We start from the raw sequence: 20,588 nt of genomic DNA, 5'->3' as shown, positions 1-20,588 counted from the left end.
CACTTTTTGTGAAGGACTTCATACCCAGTGGAGACTCATGATGTATTCTTTATTTTCCTCTCATTACACTGCTAATTAACAGATCAATACATAGAGGCTAGGAATTAGAGCTAGTTGGGAATTTTCCATCAGAATTATTTTCTGAAAGAAAATGTAGTTTCCACAAACTCAAAAACCTTTCATGGGAGAACTTCAGTTTTGCCAAAATGTTGATTTTCCATTGGAAAAACTGAAACTAAAGATTTCAGGGGAGTTCAACCCAAACTGGAATACCTTGGTTTGTTGAATGGACCTGAAACTTTTAATTCTGAGTCAGTTCAACATTAAATTGCATTTCCCTATTGTGCCACATTGCCCCATGGGAATCATAGTTGGAACCCCCATTCCCTCCTATGGACTGTGCTCCTGGAAATACTACAGCTCCCATGATGTAATATGAACTCTCCTCTGACCAAGCTGTGTGGTACATCATGGAAGTCATGTAGATGTAGGCGCATCATAGGAGACATAGTCCAACCAGGGAGGCTGGCCCATAGGAGATAATGGGGGCCCCAGGCAACCTGAACTTCCAGGAGTCACTTGTACATTAGAACCTCAAAGATATGAGCATCGGAGTGACAGAGTGACCCGTCAACTGGACACCAAGAGAAAATAAAAGTAACCAATCAGGCAAGCAGCAGAACACCCCCCCCCAACAAAACAAACTCTGTATTGTGCCTGTATTACATCTTAAAGATAGGCACATCTGGGCTGCCTGTTTAATGTTGACTCAAAACAAAGCATTCCAGGTCAATTCAACAAACCAAAATGAAAATATTTTGATTCAGAAGATCAAAATGTTTTGTGTTGATTAAAAATGGAGAAAAACTTTTTCACATTTCCAAATTGAAGTTTTTCAGACTATTTTATTGTGTGAAAACGTTTGGTCTCAACTTTTCACCTCAAAAGCAAATGTTGAAATATCATAATTTCCCAGAGGATGGAATTTCTGAATTTCACTCAACTCTACTATGAATATTTTAGGCTGCCAACCCAGCAAGGCATAATCCAAAAGGTCTGAGGACAGGACTGGGAGCTAGAAATTCCTGAGTGCTAATTCTACCTCTAATGCTGCTTCTGCTCTATAGCCTTGGACAAATCTGATTGCCTCTGTCTCCAATTCACCAAGTGTAAAATGGAAAAAAGGTTTGTTTCTAAATCTCACATGTGTGGTTTATAATGTTGTCTAGTGACCTGGGTTTGCAAAGATTCAAGCATGTGCTTAATTTCATGGTGCGAGCAGTCCTGCTGACTTCAGTGGGACTACCGAGCATGAGTAGAACATAAACAGCCATACTGGGTCAGACCAAAGGTCCATCTAGCCCAGTATCCTGTCTTCTGACAGTGCCAATGGCAGGTGCTTCACAGGGGGAATGAACAGAACAGGTAATCATCAAGTGATCTATCCCATATCACCCATGCCCAGCCTCTGGCAAACAGAGACCAAGGACATTTCAGAGCATGGTTTTGCATCCCTGTCTATCCTGTCTAATAGCCATTGATGAATCTATCCTCCATGAACGTATCTAGTTCTTTTGTGAACCCTGTTACAGTCTTGGCTTTCACAACATCCTCTGGCAAAGAGTTCCACAGGTTGACTGTGCGTTGTGTGAAGTGTACTCAATCATAAGCTGGTTAGTTTATAAACCGACCACCTCCCCCGCTGCCCCCCCAAGATGGATAAGTAAAAATGGCAAATTTTTTATGACCCATTCATAAGCTGACCCTATAATTCAGGAGTTGGCAAACTTTGGTTTCCAGGCCAAAGAAGGTTTGTTTACCTTGAGCATCTGCAGGCATAGAGGTAAACCTAAGTAAACAAAGAGTCCCGGCCTGCCAGTGGCTTGCCCTGACGGGCTGGGACAGTAACTGATGCAGAAATTTTTTTTGCGGGGGGGGGAAGAAACTGGGGGTCAGGAGTCACCCCTGTGACCACCCCCCACATGACCCCACCCCTAACCTGGGACCTCCCCACATGGCCCCTCCCCATGTAACCCCTTCCTTCCCCACCCCTAGCCTGGGACCCCCTAAACTCTCCCCATCCCTTCCCACCTTAGCTGGGACAGGCCAGGGAAGGATGTCTCTGGCCTGGCCAGAACTGCTCCAGTGGGCTCAGTGATGCCACAGCAGGCCAGCCCCAGAGCTGCAGCTGCTTCGGACACTGAGGGGAGAACAGTGTGGCCAGAAGAGGAAAGACTTTGGCCCCACCTCTTCCCTTCTGGCTTTGCTGTCTGTGCTGTCTCTCCTTGTCCCCTCTGTTGGAGAGAGGTGGGACATGGTTTCTACCCCCCCACCATCTCCATACCCATTCATAAGCCGACCCCCTACTCTGATGCTTCCCTTTTTTACTAAAAAAAAGTTCAGCTTACTTCCTTTTGTTTGTTTTAAGACTGCTGACTATTCATTTCATTTGGTGACCCCTAGTTCTTGTATTATGAGAAGGTGTAAATAGCACTTCCTTATTTACTTCTCCACACCAGTACTGATTTTATAGACCTATATCATATTCCCCCCCTTAATCATCTCTTTCCTAAGCTGAAAAGTCCCAGCCTTTTAAACCTCTCCCCACATGGAAGTTGTTCCGTACCCCTAATCATTTTTTTTGCCTTATCTGTATCTTTTCCAATTCCAATATATCTTTTGAGATGGGGTGACCAGATCTGCATGCATTTATTCCTTTTGTTTCCTATCTTTTAACCAGTTACTGATCCACGGGAGGACCTTCCGTTTTATCCCATGACTCCTTCCTTTGCTTAAGAGCCTTTGGTGAGGGACCTTGTCAAAGGCTTTCAGAAAAATCAAAGTACACTATATCCACTGGATCCCCCTTGTCCCCATTTTTGTTGACTCCCCTCAAATAATTCTAATAGATTCATGAGGCATGATTTCCCTTTATAAAAACCAGGTTGACTCTTCCCATCATGTTCATCTGTGTCTGATAACTGTTAATTCTGTTCTTTAAGTTAATTAAGCATGTTAAATTCTCAGAGAATATTTCCCAGAGTCCCACAGGAGGAATTGGGACTTCTGCAGCCTTGTAAATAGTATAAAATAATTTGAATATTTTTAAAAAATCAAGTACTTATTTCATTGCAGGAAAATCCTTTATGAACAATGTATAGAGTTTAGTATATTGTGTACAGTGTGAAATACTCTAATAAAAATGTGATAATTAAAACCTAATACCATCAGCAGAGGTAACAAAGTGTAACTAACTATACAAGTAACTATACCACAACACTGCTTCTCATGAAGTTAAGGGACAGTACTTTACCTTTGCAGTGGAAAGGCTAATAATGTGCTGATCTTTTTCATTTGTGACAATCTCCATGACACTAAATAAGTGTCCCAACAACTTGCCCACTGGTTTGGTGTTTATATTGGGATGCCATAAGCGGAGAACTTTATCATCACCTGTGAACAGAAAATATCCATGACCCGTTCTGTGTCTCTAACATGCAAACTATCGCAAAATAGATTCTAGACAGCTTAGTTTAAAAAAAAATGGCTGCCAGGACTGCAGACATAAATCCTGATTAAATCTTTGTATTTTTCATACCAAGGTCTTGATGCTCAGTTACCTCTAGACACCTTCACACTGCTTAAAGCATACGTAACTCACTCTTTAAGGCCTTTTAATGTTGCCAAAGTGGTGTAAAGGTGTAAATAAAATCAAGCCTTTTGTACCCATCTGTGCAAATGTGATGTTTGCACACAATTTAGGAAGCCACTTTTGAAATTTGGTCCTTTTATTATATAGTAGTTTTTTTGCTGCTAATTATTTCAAATATTTTCAGCAAAACCCAGAGCAACACCAGCACACCTGGATTTTGGCTCCGATACAAACCCTAATGTTTAAAACCAACTACATTGGGAAGTTTGCTATTTTTCACAAGCCTCTAAAGAGAACCTGGGCCCAATTTCAAACAGACATTAATATATTTATGGTGTGGCATCAAAATCATGCCAGATTTATGGCTTTATTAACAGTTAAATACTGAGAAGCCTTTAGCGCCATATACAAATTAACTTAGCCCCTCCTGAATAGCGTAAGACACAAAACCAGTTACAACTCGATAGTTATCACTAAGTTTTACTTTGAGTCTCTCCAAACTTGAAGCAGAACTGAGAGAGTAAGAACACATGGATCAAAACTGCAGGACATTCACACAACCCTCAGAACCAAGTCAGCCAACGTTCACACAGCTTTATTTGTTATTTACTTTGAGAAGAAGTATAATCTTAAAGCTTTTTAGGAAGAGACTGCGTAGAGGCATTGTCCTCTAGACCTGGGCCATTCAGCGTATAAACTAGTGCCTCTCCCAACCTGCTATACAAACATTCTGTTCTGAACAACGACCCAAACTCACCCTCTGCCTGGATTTAGTTCTATTAACAAAGAAAAAAAAAGACATAAGTCAGCTCAAATTGTCTCAGGGTTCTTCCCTGAGGACCACTTCATTCTCTCCTCAGAGAGCCACTCCATTCCGCTTTTATACATAGGCAGGGCAATAAGTCATCTGCCTCAGTGAGTCAACAGAATGCATGTAAACCTTTCACAGCTTAACCAGGTGGCAAGCACTGTCAGCCTATAAAAATACAGTAATTGGTCTATTGGAGTATTCCAGTGCATTCATTTTGGCACTGTTTGAAATAATTCACCAAATTGCTAAATTATACAAAGCAATCTGGATGAGAAGAAACACAGTTTTAAAGTTAAGATGGTTTAAAGTTTTGGGGGAAATATATATGTCTCCTAGCAGATGGAACCCAATAACATGCAAATCACAGAAGACAGATATTCTGGCCCATAAGAAATCAAAAGGGAAAAAAAATCCATCACGTGGTAATGAATCAGCTGTGTTTCAACTGTGGCTTTTCAGAGCTTAAATTAGGCCAGTGTGGGTTTGTTACATCATACTGGTCCTTTCTCCAGTCTTTCGCTGCCTTTTAGATAGAGCGGGGACTAGTAGAGAGGAGACCAGGGATCAGTTCTTGACTTGTTAGTGTGTAATTTTGGGTAAGGAAAACAAGGCCAAAGAAAGGCACCTGTTAAAATGAAGAAGATAATGTAAGTTTGTAACTGATTTTCAGATAAAAGGCACTGTGCATGTGGAAAGCAGTATTTATCTTTACATTCATAGGTCCAGTTAGGAGACACATGAAGGGATAAGTCTGTTCATTTTTCTGGTTCATCAGGGAACCGTCAGATCTTAGCTGTCAGTATTACTAACCACTGGTATATAATGCAATGATGCGATCACACAAATGACTGTAATTGCTCCTTTCCCTGTGAGCCTATGTCCACACTACAGCTTTAAATCGATATTAGTAAAATCGATTTTATAAAACAGGTTTTATAAAATCGATTTTACGCGTCCACACTAGGGCACATTACTTCGGTGGTGTGCGTCCATGGTCCCAGGGTACCATCGATTTCCGGAGCGGTGCACTCTGGGTAGCTCAGTAAAAGAATAGGACCAATAACTTCGATATCCGTCCACACTAACCCTAAATCGATTTAGTAATATTGATTTTAGGGTTACTCCTTTCGTTTAGCTGGAGTACAGAAATCGATTTTAAGACCCTTTAAAATCGATTTTAAGTGCCTTGTAGTGTGGACGGTTACAGCGTTAAATCGATTTAACGCTGTTTAAATCGATTTAACGCTGTAGTGTGGACCTGGCCTGAGTCACCACATAACTCTGCTCCACAATCTAGGATTTCATTTTTGAGAAGTCTCTCGTCTTTAGGCACAAAATGTGAACCAAGAGTAAGCCGATGCAGGGATGTCTGACTCAGAGTGCAAATAGCCTGAAACAAAAGCTGTCAGAGCAGAAGGAACTGATCCCATTAATCTCAATGGGATAGCTCTGAAGCCTAAAGACAACCATTCACAAGTCCATGTTAGCTATTTCACTACTAGTTGTGTTATCAGAAACATCAAACTATTGGGTTTATCCATTATTGTTGATGCAGCGACACATTGATACAGGGTGCAGTGGGGCAGCTAGTTGTTTTCAAGGTTTGCTGAGGAGGAAGTCAATCCTCACCACTGAATTTAAACTGGTCTCTTCACCCCCCCCCCACCCTGTCCAATGGGAAGGGAAAGAGGAGATGCCACTGCTCTCTAGTACTAATGTCACCCTCTTCATGCTTTTGAACATCTGCACCTATTTCCCAAACATCTGCCAAAAACCCCAGATTCCTTTCTGGGGTGACATCTCTGATGGAGCGATGTGACTGCAATACCAACATTTGCAGTATATTGGGAATCTGAGAGCACTATAAAATAAATAGATCTGAATATCAGAATACCACAAATTACTTGTATTATGGTAGTGCCTAGAAGCCCCAACCTAGACTAGGGTCCCATCATATTAGGTTTTGGCCACGCACAGATAAGTTCCTACTCCAAAGTGCTCACAATCTAAATAGACAAGACAGACAATGGGTTGGAGAAATAAATGTGCTGCCCATTTTACAGATGGAAAACAGAGGCAGAGAGAGACTAAAGGTCAAATTAAAGTGCTCAGCATCTGCAGCTGGTGCCAGATTTTAAAGAAAGCTCATCTCCCATTATGGATATGTAGTGCCCAGAAGCGCTCATTGTTCTCAGTGGGAATTAGCAAAAAACTAACAACATTTGAGGAGATTTTCAAAAGCACAAATGGCTGTTAGAAGGCCACTGATGGCCAATGGGAGTTAGGCCAATAGTTGCCATTTGTGCCTTTAGAATGCTCCCTTCTGCCAAGCTTCATCAGAGGAATTATCCAAGACATCTTTTTAGTTAATGTAATAGTTCTTTTGAAAAATACATCCCTTTTTAGACCCCAGGTCATACAGACAGTCAGTAGCAGAGATAGGATTTGAACCCACTGTTCCCAAGTACTGAACCAGTACCTACCTAGAAGACCAGCCTTCCCTAGAGAGTCAACTGCTTGTATTTGAGTTCCTTAAAATTTCCATTTTTGAGTCTAATGAGTTCTGCACCTGAAGTCCCAGCTGGCTGTAGCACCAGGGACTTTGTTGTAGGTTTTCGGTCCATCTTGCCATAGAGTAACAAGAGGTCTTGTTTATAATGTGTTCAGGAGCAGAGCACTCAGCCTGCAGATTGCAGGAGGAGTTCAGGAGGGAGGGACTCTAGCTGATAGCAGCCTTCATTGAGCGGGACAGTAGATCAGGTGTCACAGAAGGAGCAAAGAGCACCCCAATTGTGTCTACCTTAGGAGTTAAATAATGAAAAAAATAATGCTTTAAATAACAGTGGATGGGGGACAGCAGACTGTCTCTGAGCAGAAAGAGTGTCCCTCCCATTACATTTCTGAAGATGAACAGGAGTGGGGTTTTCTAACACCTCTGCTCTTTGTGCTCTGACAGTGGCAGCAGATGAAGGGCAGGGAGAAAAAAGTGCTGTGTGTATCCAGGGCCCCTAACACAGAGAGTTGCATGAGGCTAAAATCATTAATGTCTATTATGTACTCCAGTATTACCATGAAGAGCAGGTGCCACAGAAAAGCCTATCAATAAAATCCATTCAATTTTGTTGTGTTTGCTTAAGTGCAAGGGGTTTTGTTTATTGCTATTTTCAGCTGATCAATTAGTTTTAGTTCTTTTTTATTGCTTGTGTTAAATAATAAGATTGATTTTTTTAAATTGATTTTTAGGTTGTTCATGACCTACTGCTCTACTGATCCCTGGCACTGAAGAGATAGTTCCTAACCCTGCTGCTACAGCAGAGTTACAGAAGCTCATCAGGACACTGGGAAGAACAATTAGGTCTCTCAGAGGTCCAATTATGCTTCTAGGATCAAATACTCTGACATGAAATGCACGGGGATTAAGCTCATTCATAAGAAAACATGAGCTGAGAGGGGCTGGATCAGATAGCCAAACATTAACATGGCTATACCTTGACTCCATGGAACCAATGGTTTGTATCCCAGTAGGTTCAGTTCAACTCTTCACACTTCCAAGATAAATGAAATAAAAGAGTGTGTGGCTTTCATTGATGAGACCTTAAAAACAGCTGTCTGCTCCAGGGGGATCTTCAAGATCCCCAAATACTTTTAAACTATGTCTAGACTGGAAATTGAACGACAAAACTTTTGTCTTTCAGAAGTGTTAACCACTGCTCCTCTCAATAAACAAAAGCTTTGCTGCGACAAGTGCCAGTGTGAACAGCGCGTTGTTGGCAGGAGTGCTCTCCTGCCGACAACGCAAACACCACTCATTGGGGGTGGAAGTTTTTTGGCAGCTGGAGAGCGACAAACAGCGGCTACACGACGCGACTTTTAGTGGCAACATGCCCATGCTGCTAAAAGTGGTGTAGTGTAGACATAGCCTGAGTTTGGCCCAGTGTCCTAAGCCAAAATGTCTCCCTCCCCTACACTTGTTCAGTTTGCATTGCATCGTTTATCCTTCTGCTGCTACTCTTCTCTCAAAAGGTGTCTGCCTTAAGCGATTTAAAATGTCTGTACAATGCTTTGAGATTGCATTGCTACAGCTGTGCCAATGTAATGCTTCTAGTGTAGACTAGCCATAAGATACAATGCCAGTCATACTGTATGGCAATCCTAGCACATGTTATGCCTATTGTGCTCACTGTACTATCCTAAAGAGCTGTGAATTCTAGGGTTAAACTTTTTAAGTGGTAGGTGTGTCCCACTAGCACGAGGCACATACCTGTATCTTGATACACTTATTTGAAGAAGGATCCCTCAAAGGCTGAAGGGTCAGACATTTAACTCAATGTAATAAGTTAGGTACAGTATTTTAATACTGCATTGTTCAAGATTTGGACGTCAAAGAGCTAGCTGGGGAAGGAAGTTGCTATGGTACTATGTCCATCTGGAAGCCAGTCTGTGTAGATCCAAGGGCATATAGCACTGGAAAGTTACCCAAACTAAATTTGAAAAACAGAAGTTTTATATTTCTCTAAAGCCATGATTCTAGAGTGTTTGGGGGACACATAAAAAGAATAATCCTTTTGTTGTGCCTTCCATGTTTTCTGTACCTTTTTGTACAAAAATAAGCTCTTCTATCTAGGAAATGAAGATGCAAAATCAAAATGATAAAATATTTGTATTATTTAACTGTATCATGATCATTGGAAGGTGAGGGAGGGTACCAGTGTTCCTGAGAGGGACAGTTATTGACAGGACACCAATAGGAATAGGGAAGTTAGCCTGAAGCAGTTATGTCACATGGCCAGAGCAGTTTGCAGAGTTTAATAAAGTTCCACTTGTTCAACTTAGATTCCCATTCCCCTTCACTCTTTGTGAATGAAACAGTAACTATTTAATCAGTCAACTGTGGCTAATGTTTCAACACAGAGTCTTCATTAGAGCCTAAAAAGTGTCCCTTCCTTTGAGGAGGAAGAGCCTCATTGATACCAAAGTTTCAGAACTTGGACAAAAGCCAACCATTGTGCAATCTGTAACATCAGATGATATCCATTATTCATCTCATATAAATAAAGCAATTACCAGTTTAAAATGATCAGTTATAACTCACAATATTGTAACAAAAATCCAACTAAACCATAACAATTGAATAAGACACATCATTAAATACAATTTCTGATCAACTATCAGCATAATTAATCAAATAGTATCTGTAAATGTGAAAAGTATGTAGGCTCTGATCCTACAAGCACCTAGGCCTTGTCTACATTAGAACACTGTACTTCTTTAACAATACCAATACAGTTAAACGGATACAGTCCCCTCTAGTGTGAATCCAGTTATATTGGTAGAAAGAGCTATTCACCTATGAGAAGGGAAATAACTATACTGGTTTAAGTCATCTTTGTACCTGGTTTAAGTCACCAATACAAATATTTTGATAATTAACAAAAAAAAGTCACACTGCTAACCAAAATAGTTATACCAGTACAACTCTTGAAGTGTAGACTAGACCTTAGGCCCTGTCCACATGAAAGGAAGGATGTTTCCCCCCTCCTCCACTGAAGTTATCTTAACACAATTGCAAATGCCCTTTAACACTAACATAGGTTTGAGTATTAATGCTAGAAAACAACCAGCTAACATGATTGTAAAGGTGTCAAACTGTGTCTACACAGGTGTTGCGGAGGTGTTTCCAATTGTGTTTAACTAACTTGATTAAGCTAAACTGATTGAAAAAAACACCTTTTTCATCATATAGGCACACCCTATGGAGCTTAACCTTAAAACTGAGAAAGCCAGATAGGAGAGAGATAGGGAGCCACAGTGGGATGAAACAGATGGGGTCTGGAGGGAGGAATGGCAGACAGAGCACGGTGGGAGAAGTAGTTCTAGGCAGTGAAACAGCATTGTAAAATATGGTTGAGCACTGGGGAAGAAATGGACTGGACAGTGCATCAGTCCTGCAGCCTTCTTTAAGGAACATGGAGACTAGTAAGAAATGGGTGGAGTCACACCACTGATTGATGCCAATGGTTCTTGGGTCAGAAAGGATGGTAACAGGGAACGGTTCAGAACAGGTCAGGGAGCATTTCTCAGGTCAACAGGAGAGGAGTCACTGTGGAAGGGTGAAGATGCAATCCTGAGGTCATAACTCATAAGGGACTGTGGGTGGGAGAAGGTAAGGAAATAAGTGTTGCAGTTAGGAGAGGTGGCGGGGTCATTTTATGTATTCCCAAACCTGGTCTCTCCTCTTTTATTAAAGACATAGGAAGCAATGTGTGAATCAAATCCAGACTGAGCACTCACCACTTTGCCAATCAGGGACGATGGCCACATTGCACTAGGCACTGTACACACATATAACAAAGCCCTTGTCTGCAGGAGTTTACAATTTAAGTACTTATTATAATTACCAACGTTTTAAATTATGATTATTGGAGTTTATTTAGTGAAAAAATACAACCAATGAATCTATTTGGCAGAAAACACTGACAAACATTACTAGGTCTTCATATATAATACAAACATTTTACTTACCCCCAGTAACAATGATATTTGCTTTTCCACAGTATGTGAAGGCATTAACTCCTCTTGGGACAGAAAACTCCCTGACAGGTCTGTAATGATTAACAAGTCTTTTGATCAGGTGGGAAATTTTGGTCAAAGTAGAATCTATAGCAATTCCAGTCTGTTTTTCTGAAGACTTCATAATGTGTGGGGGTTGGCAAGGACTATTTTATCCAGACACACAATTTGAACTGATGGCACAAAAATCAGTATGGACTGGAAGGAGAGACTGTCTGTGCTGGACACTCTTGGACAAAACAGACAGATAGTATTCTACCATGTTTAACTGGTTATTTTCACAATATTAAAGTATTTCTATATATAACATAGACAGTACCTTATTAAAAGGAAATTGATTCATACAGTTGTTTAAATTCAGTAACTAGCATTAGCAATAAAACTTTTCAGGTTAGCTTTTCAGTTTAAATAGCATGGTTTCTTATCTTGAACAGCTGAAGCAATATAAGCCTATAGCAAAGGTACCCCATTCCCCTGCAATAGCACCCTAAATTGCAGCCAAGGTCAAACTAATTTTTTATATACTTGTAAAACCATTGGAGACTATAGGTCCCAGGAAACAATGCTTCATCTTGATCCAGGAATATTCCAGTCAAATTCAAGATGGAGTACTGAATTCTACAATTAGTGGCTCTTTCTATATTAGAAACTAGGATGGCAGTGACAGCCTCAATTTTATACAAATCAAGTACAGCCTCTCTTGTGCTGCTTTGATACAAGGATTATGTTACTTGTATTACATGCTTGGTAATAACATGCAAAGATTCCAAAACTAAACTAGCTCTTTATTAAGAGAACTTTTTAGAGGTAATGCAACTTTAGTTAGTATTCCAGCCATGTACACACAGACTGACTTCACTGTGTCTCCTCCAAACTCCTCCCTCCAATTTCCATGCAGATTGCTACCGTCTGAATGTTTTCTTAAAAACCTGAATCCAACAAATACCTATTTAAGGTGTGGAAATGCATGACAGGAAATACTTGTTATTGCCAGTATGCCCAGCGTGTACATAGGTCAATGTGTAGGGCCCTACCAAATTCATGGCCATGAAAAACGCATCATGGACCATGAAATTTAGTCTTCCCCCATTCTCCCCCCATGACATCTGGTCTTTTGTGTGGTTTTCCCCTATACAATCCAGATTTCATGGGGGAGACCAGTTTTTTTCAAATTGGACTCAAAAGGGAGTTGCCAGGAGTTACAAGATTATTTTAGGGAGTCGTGGTATTCTGCACTGCCTTCAGATGTAGGCAGCTGAAGAGCAGCAGCTGTTGGCCAGGCACCCAGCTCTGACGGCAGCGCCTCCCATCATCAGCACAGAAGTGAGGCTGCTTACTTCTGGGCAGCCAGAGAGTGGGCCAGCTCTGCTGGCAGCAGCACAGAAGAAGGGAGACAATATCATACCACAACTTCTGCACTGCTGCTGGCAGTGGCTGTGCCTTCAGAGCGGGGCTCCTGGCCAGCATTCACTGCTTTCCAGCTGCCCAGCTCTGAAGGCAGCTCTGCCGCCAGCAGCAGCACAGAAATAAGGGTAGCAATACTGCGAACTCCCCTATGATAACCTTGTGACCCCTCTGCCCCACAACTCCTTTTTGAGTCAGGACTCCTACAATTACAAAACCATGAAGTTTGAGATTTAAATAGCTGAATAATGAAATTTATGATTTTTAAAATCCTATGACCATGAAATTGACCAAAATGAACTGTGAATTTGGTAGGGCCATATCGATGTGTGTGAATGTCTATTTTTCCTTTGTATTCCGGCTAGCAGACTTTTCCATTCATTTTGGAGTGGCTCAAAATAACCATGGACCATGAAAACATTAACTTGGACCAGGGGTAAATTTTAAAAAGATATATTTAAAGATTCTGACCCTTTAAGATAACTTTTGAATTCAAAAGAAATAGTTTGTACTTTCTGGGCAGGAATAGATATGAGGGTGACTATAAAATTAATTTTGTTATGCAACCCAGACAGAATATGTATAATGCGGGAAGCAGCACAGGCCAAGGGATGTGCTGGCCGCCACCTCCCGCCACCCCCATTTGCCTGGGACGGTGAACCGCGGCCAATGGGAGCCACGATCAGTCAAACCCTGTGGACACGGCAGGTAAACAAACCGGCCCGTCTTACCAGGGTGCTTACCTCGGTAAGCCACATGCCAAAGGCTGCCGACCCCTGCCTTAATACCAGCTGTTTGTAAATTATCAGTTTGCTTAGGCCTGGTCTACACTACGCTGTTAAACCGATTTTAACAGCTTTAAATCGATTTAATGCTGCACCTGTCCACACTACACTGCTCTTTATATCGATTTAAAGGGCTCTTTAAATCGATTTCTGTACTCCTACAAAACGAGAGGAGTAATGCTAAAATCGATATTACTATATCGGATTACGGTTAGTGTGGACGCAAATCGACGTTATTGGCCTCATTATTTTACAGTAGCTACCCACAGTGCACCCATCCAGAAATCGACGCTAGCCTCGGACCAGGGACGCACACCACCGAATTAATGTGCCTAGTGTGGACGCGCACAATCGACTTTATAATATCTGTTTTATAAAATCGGTTTAAGCTAATTTGAATTTATCCTGTAGTGTAGACATAGCCTTAGACATCAACAGTAAGATCCCCTGATGTTGGACAATGGCTACTTACCTTACTCCCTCCTAACAAGGAGTCCTGGACTCCAAGAAGACAAAGAAAGAAGGGAGGCTTTTATACCTAGAAGGGAAGTGTGAGTTTTGAACTGAAGACCTTGGGCCTTCTGGGAAATATAGTTTAGTAACTGGGTATCCATTTTGTTTTAGACACTGCTCTTGTGATTGTCTAAAGTAAAGAATGTAGGGAATTTTTGTATTAAAAGATAAGTTCTGTGTGCAGCATGAGATGTTTTGGGAGAAATATTTTGTGTGACTGGTTTGATTTTTGGTAATAGAAAGGAAGAATTTAATTCTTTGGGTGAGGCAAATTCCTATTAAAATGGTTACGCCAAACAGCCAAGAGAGTCTTTTTTCAGTACAGTTTAGGTAGTGTCACTGATAACACATGAGCAAACATAAACTCTAAATCCCTAATGCTTCAGTAAACTCTGAGCAGTCAGATCCCATGTGAGTGTGTGGAACTCACTACAGGATTAAAAGAATCTGAATGCATGGTTATGAAGTAAAATAGCAAACAACTCCTTATGTGAGCTCCAACTGGTTTATTTTAGGATTTTGCCATCTATTTCTATTTTAATTCTTAAAATGGAGAGTTCTTTTTATATAATCCTTACTTGATTCTTCAAGGAGTGATTCTAACCTTCTCCTACAGGAATGAGGATGGCCTGCAACGGGAAGGCGGGTGACATTCACTCCAGATATGAGTCCAGACCTATCCCACATCCTTGCAACCAGGCACCCGCTCTGATTCCTGCCACACATTCCCCTTCTTAGCCTCTTTGTAAAGAAAGAAGACAATCCCTTTCCAGGCATTAGCCACCTAGAAACTGCACAGTTCCGTAAGGATTAAGATAACTAAAAGTACACTGATCACCAAGCTTTCTTCTCGAAACAAACAGTGGTTCCGTAGTTAATTGGGATAGTCATTTTGTTTGCATCATGTAATTAAATGTTTGAGACACAATTACTTATACAGAATGGTCATTTAATATATTTCTATTTTTAGGGTTACAAATTTCATTTTAACATTTGTGTATTCTGCAAATGTCTAAATATAATTTCATCCAGCTCCTGTCTGAAGCTCCTTCGGGAAATGTACTTCTTCCAACAACTGGAGACACATATACAATAAATGTTTAATTCAAAAAAACCCTAAAGGAACCTTTGCATTTAAATGATATATAATACAGTATACAGTGGTGGTGCATACACCTCTGACTATATTTTTGACACTTTCTCTCTCTCCCCTCCTCATCTTTCTTGGGGTGTTTTCAACTTTCTAAACCTCTGAACACATTCAAATAGCATTTCCAGGCTCTGCTAGTGACCCAGTGAGTGATCTTGCTCAATTTGACCATTTTACTTTCTCTCATCTAAAAAAATACACCGAATACCCATAAAACCAGAAGTTATGGGCTTGATGCAGGACTTACTGGGAATATATGGCCTGTGTTATGCAATGGATGAAACTATAGGATCATAATTGTTGCTTCTGCCCTTAAAATTCTACGTGACAAAGAGGCTGTGAGTGGATCTAATGTTTATAGATCCTTGAATGAAAAGCATTATTTATAGTTTCTACTCATGTTAAATTTAGTATGTCCATATTATTTCATTTCTTAATTTTGTCATAACTCACTTTCCCCAAAATCACAGTCTGGTATAAATCTACGTAGCAGAGCCAATTTAACCATGGCTTTTATTGCGTCATTAGTGACGTTCTTTAATAAGTTCAACTACACGTTAAATACCACCACCAAAAATATTTAATTCCTTATCTATTTTTCATATATTCATATATGCATTTTCATCATGAGCAAATGAATTCATGTGCAATATATTTGAATTTATGTAGAAAAGTAGGAAAGCAATGTGTATTATTTTTCAAAATAAGTTATTACAGCATTTCAGGTAAAATCATCCAGTTGTTTTGTTTGCTTGGTAAATTTGCCTCCTGATGAAAACCCAAAGCAGACAGACCTTGAAAACAAAATTTATTTTTAAAGGTTATGTGAAAGAAAATAACATGGACAGTCCTTGGCATTTAAAAGTTAATGAGCAAAAACCAATATACTTTTATGAGGGCTCATTCTGTAGAGCTTTGCATGACTAATTCCAATTATGTCTTAGTTTTAATTAGCCATCTTTTACAAAAGACATAGCTACTGTAATTATAGAATTCTGAAATGTACTAATCTCCCATATGGCTCTTTCAGTGAAGAGTTTGTGTTCCACTATGACATTCATGGCTCTACTTACAGGTTGTCCTCTAGTCTCTTTAAGTCATCCAAAACGAACGAATGAACACTGTCTAAGGAGCAGGATCCAAAACAATTCAGGGCAGAGATAAACTTAACCTTCACAACCCAGTCATCATGGAGTTTTCGTTTAATACTGGGGAGAAAAATTAGGTGGTTATTGTATAATATATGTGTGTGTGTGATAATAATGAGGACTTCCAGGTTGACATTAAAAGTGCACACAATTAACACTTGCAATTTACAGAAAGAGAGGTGAGATACCTTAGATCAGTGGTGGGCAACCTGTAGCCCATGGGCGCACATGGCCCGTCAGGGTAATCTGCTGGCTGGCTATGAGACATTGTTTACATTGGCATGGCTGCCCGCAGTTCCCAGTGGCTGCAGTTTGCCATTCCCAGTCAATGGGAGCTGCGAGAAGCGGCGCGGGCTGTAGGGCCCACCAGCAGATTACCCTGATGGGCTGCAGGTTGCCCACCACTGCCTTAGATCCACCAGCTCCAAAGCCATAGGCATCTAATACTGGACATAATGACGCATTTCTTTAATATAGAGACAGAGTAGGGCCTGTGGCACACAACTAAGCAGTTCTGATTCCATCTAATAGAGGACAATAGAGTTACACCAGAGTAAAACTGGACTAAAGCAGTGGTGAACTGGGCCCATTGGTTCTTACTCTGTAGCAGCTCTGTGTGCAGATCTCCCATTGAAAACAAAGGGGTTGCCGTCACACAACAGCTAGAAAATCAGGCTCACTCTTTTAAAAGCTATTTTCATTCTTATGTTAGGCAAGGTCCATTTTTAAGCACTTTTAGAAGCACAGATCATAGAGAACCAGAGTTTAATTATTTGATGAAAACTGCTAAAGTGATAGTATTTTACTACAAACAACTTACTTCTTGAATTTCCTGGAGTCCAGGATCTGCAATTGTGATTTCTTTTTGGCTTTGGATTGCTTTAGTCCAAAGTCATCGCTGGTCACTGTAAAAAGGTTGACATGACCCCCATCATCTCCCATTAGGATGTCATCCTTAGCTAGCTGATCTCCTAAATTCACCGTACAAACACAGAGCAGACAATGTTCCATTGGTTTGATGATAAAGCAATTATCCTGTGAAATACAGTAAAGAGTTTATTTGATACTGCACATGAGCCCTAAAGCAACTGAGCAAAGTCTCTATGATGCTCATCCATTTATATCAACGTCTAATTCTTGTCTCAGGGTTTTCAAAATCTTGCCATTCCAACTGTTTTGTGATACCAGATACTCATGCAGCTGGTAAATCAATGGGAGTTTTGCTATGGACTTCACTGGAGCTTGGATTTCACCCTCAGTATTAAAGATATTTTGTTGTGTTTGGATTAGGAAATATTAACAATAAATATAACAGGAGAATTCATCATGCTAAATGGTGTGCCAATATATTGTGAATTAGGATCTTGTTTGTTTAAAAACGTGTTTCTTTGTGAGGAAAAATGTGGACTGGTACAGTATTAGAAGTCAAGTGGCAGGGACCAACAGAAGTGGGAGATATGCTGGCAGCTTGTTAGACTTGGAGCAGATTCTATAGTGGGATTTTGAATCATCTGGATTCTACTGTTCATTGACTTTATCGCCTCACTTCCTTTTGTATTCAATAGAAAATGTACTTGCCATGCCTACCTTCTGTGAGTGTGAGAGAGCAAAATGCAGCTGGCTTCCATTCAGAGTTATGTTGTTAAAACAATACAACACTTAGGACATAACTGCTTGCATCCACACTGACATTGTGGGTTTGTTCACATCATAGTATTTAAGAACTGATACTTTTGAGATAATTTCTTTTACCTTTTTGAAGGCAATTTCTTGATTTGACACCTACACTCAAGATGTGTAGGACTTTAATAGTTCATTCCATGGTTTTGTCACTATAGAAAGGTCTTGCAGATATTGACCAAGGTAATTTGCATCATAGAATCATAGAATATTAGGGTTGGAGGAGACCTCAGGAGGTCATCTAGTCCAATCCCCTGCTCAAAGCAGGACCAACACCAACTAAGTATCTGAGTTCTAATACATTAGTTGGTGCATTCAATTCTCAAACTTCTTTTACTTTCTCAGAGCTAGGACTCATTCCATCTTTGTTTATTCTCTGTCCCAAAAACTTGATTTGGGGTAGGCAGAAAACACACTTTTCCTTATTTAGCTTCAGTCTGAACTGATTGATTAGGTTAGAACTGAATTGAGGGCTCTGTTGTGTTCTTCCATCAAAGACCCATATATCAAAATATTGTTCATTACAGCTACAGATTTTTCCAAAGACACATGGGAAAACTGGAAAGGGACACAAATGGAGTTGTAGTTTTCATAAACAATAATGAAAGCTATTAGTGTGTGATCCTTTGATAACATACACTCTGAATGCAAAGTTGTTGTCTTTGTAGGTTGTTTCTGTGATGAACTGGCCCATGCAGTTCAGAATACCTCCAGAACTAGTCAGAGCTGTGTCAGGTGACTTCAGCTCTAGGAGAGGTTGAAGATGACTTTAAGTCCCTTCTGAGATGACTGTGATGTTTGCTTCTGAGTCAATTTTAAAGTCTATAAGCTTTCCATGAATATTCAGTTTCACTTTCCAGTCAGGCTTTGTGTCATCACATGTGATAGATCCATAAACAATGGCTCTTACTTGTCTGTTATATGAGTCAACTCCCTGACTGCTCTGATGAAGCAAACTGCAAAATGACCATATTTTGTCCATTTATTATACCTTGCACCTCCAGTGAAACATACATTTGTTGGGTTATGAATTTTTCCACATCTTGTGCAAGCAGACTGACAGGCTTTGGAGTTTGACTGGAATTTTACCCTCTTAGGCTGGGAGTTTCTGGTTTTTCAAGTTGCTCCTGCCTTTTGTTCTGCTGTTTGACCAGTTCAGACTGCTTTACTATCTGTACAACTGTGGACAGGGTTTGGTCTGTTTTTAATGGTAGCTGCTGTTAAAGATTTTTATCTTTTTGCCCAATAACCAGCCTGTTTCTGATATTTTCATGTTTTGCAAATCCAAGATCACAGTTGTCAGCCAATGGATACTGAACATTTATAAAACATTCAACACAGCTCCCTGGTTCTTGGATTCTCTGGTGAAAACATGCTCTTTCATAAACCACATTTCTCTGAGGTATAAAGTGTCCATCAAACATATCCAGAACTCTTTCATAATCATCTTTGTGATGGTCTTCAATAAAGTCAAAGGATTTAAAGAAATACTCCTCCTTCTTCCCCATAGCATAAATTAAAGAAGATACCTGAAACTCCCAGTTTCCTATGGAACTTTGTAGCAATTCAAAATCTTGCAAAATACTGCTTTCTTTGTGTCCATTGTGAAGGTTTGTCAAAGCTGAAGTTTTCTGGGGGCATTGAAAAGTGGCATGTTCATGAGATCCTGCAGCCTTTATTGCTTTTTCTTTCTGTTTGCAACTTTTGTTGCTATTCCTTCTGTCTGCAATCTTTGTTGTTCCTTCCTTTTTTTTGCAACTTTTGTTGCTGTTTTCCTTCTGTTTCTTGTTCTCCCCTAGCACTAATCACACTGCTGAAACCATATCATGTACTTCTTGTACATAGCAGGTTTCAGGGCTGCAACTAGCAGGTCAGGATTCTGTATCAGATACAGACTGACTACAGACCATGAGGAAGAGGATGGGTAGTGGGGAGACTGATAGAAGTTGTAGTCCCCTGCTTAATAGATCCATCACACAATTAAGCTACTCCAAAAGAAGGCTGAATTAAACTTCTTTTGAAGACATGTACACTAGTCCTGAAGCCTCAAACATTTCACTTGTTGCAGAGGGAAGGCCATTTTATTCATTTATTTGCTAATTCTTCTGTAGGAACTCATTGTCACTCAATAGAATTCACCATACCGGACAGTTGGAACAGGGCTATATGATATGAACACAGAGGATTCTTTAGTGTGTTAGGTTTTCTTTAACATTTGCATGATCCAAAACAATACCTGGCAGCTGCCTTGTGATTTATAATCCCAGACGACAACAGTCCTTTCAGTTACAGCAACAACCCGTTTGAGCTGAGTAAGATAATCACATCCAGTAACCCAGGAACTATCCTGATGAAAGAAAAGGGATGGTTGAAAGATTTAGTTCATGAGTAGGTCTCCTAGGTGCTAGGATAATACAAATAATCATAGGATATAGATCTTTTATTTTAAGTTTCTTGTACATTTGATTTCATGAAAGGACGAATATACAACTTATAAATTTGATGAAACCAGAGACAGTGTCAGTAGACACTGTGTAATGTAGTTTTGCCAATGCACTTCTGTTTGACCTATTGTTACAGTTCTGGGCTAGAAATTGTAGATTTTGCCATGGTTTGGTGATGAGAGCCAGTGACCACTATGGACTAGGTTAATACAATCACGTTTGTTTTTATCTGGGGGCAAAGCCAGCCTCACCTTCTGGCGCTGCAGAGGTCCCACTGGTGGTGGAAGCAGTGCAATTCTATTTTGCAGTAGGAGAGGAAAGATGGGGATGTGCACCCCTTAAGTGTTGTGGATCCTAGATGTGCAGGGACTCCTTGCATAATAGCACAGAGGGTGCCAGTGAGGGTGATCTATGGGTATGTTAGGCCACAC

The 20,588-nt window shown here is 40.3% G+C and overlaps 1 protein-coding gene across 1 annotated transcript in view; it reads right to left on the bottom strand.

The window, feature by feature from the left end:
- WDR64 (WD repeat domain 64) overlaps window positions 1-20,588 on the bottom strand; it is a 140,495-nt gene that overhangs the window by 87,000 nt on the left and 32,907 nt on the right. The window contains exons 6-10 of the mRNA XM_030558349.1: window positions 19,950-20,060; window positions 16,854-17,068; window positions 15,959-16,093; window positions 10,986-11,065; window positions 3,314-3,453 (exon numbers count right to left, since the gene is read on the bottom strand). Of these exons, the coding sequence (XP_030414209.1) occupies window positions 3,314-3,453; window positions 10,986-11,065; window positions 15,959-16,093; window positions 16,854-17,068; window positions 19,950-20,060 (681 nt within the window). The remainder of the gene's footprint in view (window positions 1-3,313; window positions 3,454-10,985; window positions 11,066-15,958; window positions 16,094-16,853; window positions 17,069-19,949; window positions 20,061-20,588) is intronic.

Source organism: Gopherus evgoodei, chromosome 3 (assembly GCF_007399415.2).
Source record: "Gopherus evgoodei ecotype Sinaloan lineage chromosome 3, rGopEvg1_v1.p, whole genome shotgun sequence".
Classification (NCBI taxonomy): Eukaryota; Metazoa; Chordata; order Testudines; family Testudinidae; genus Gopherus; species Gopherus evgoodei.
This window is presented reverse-complemented; position numbering and strand designations above follow the sequence as displayed.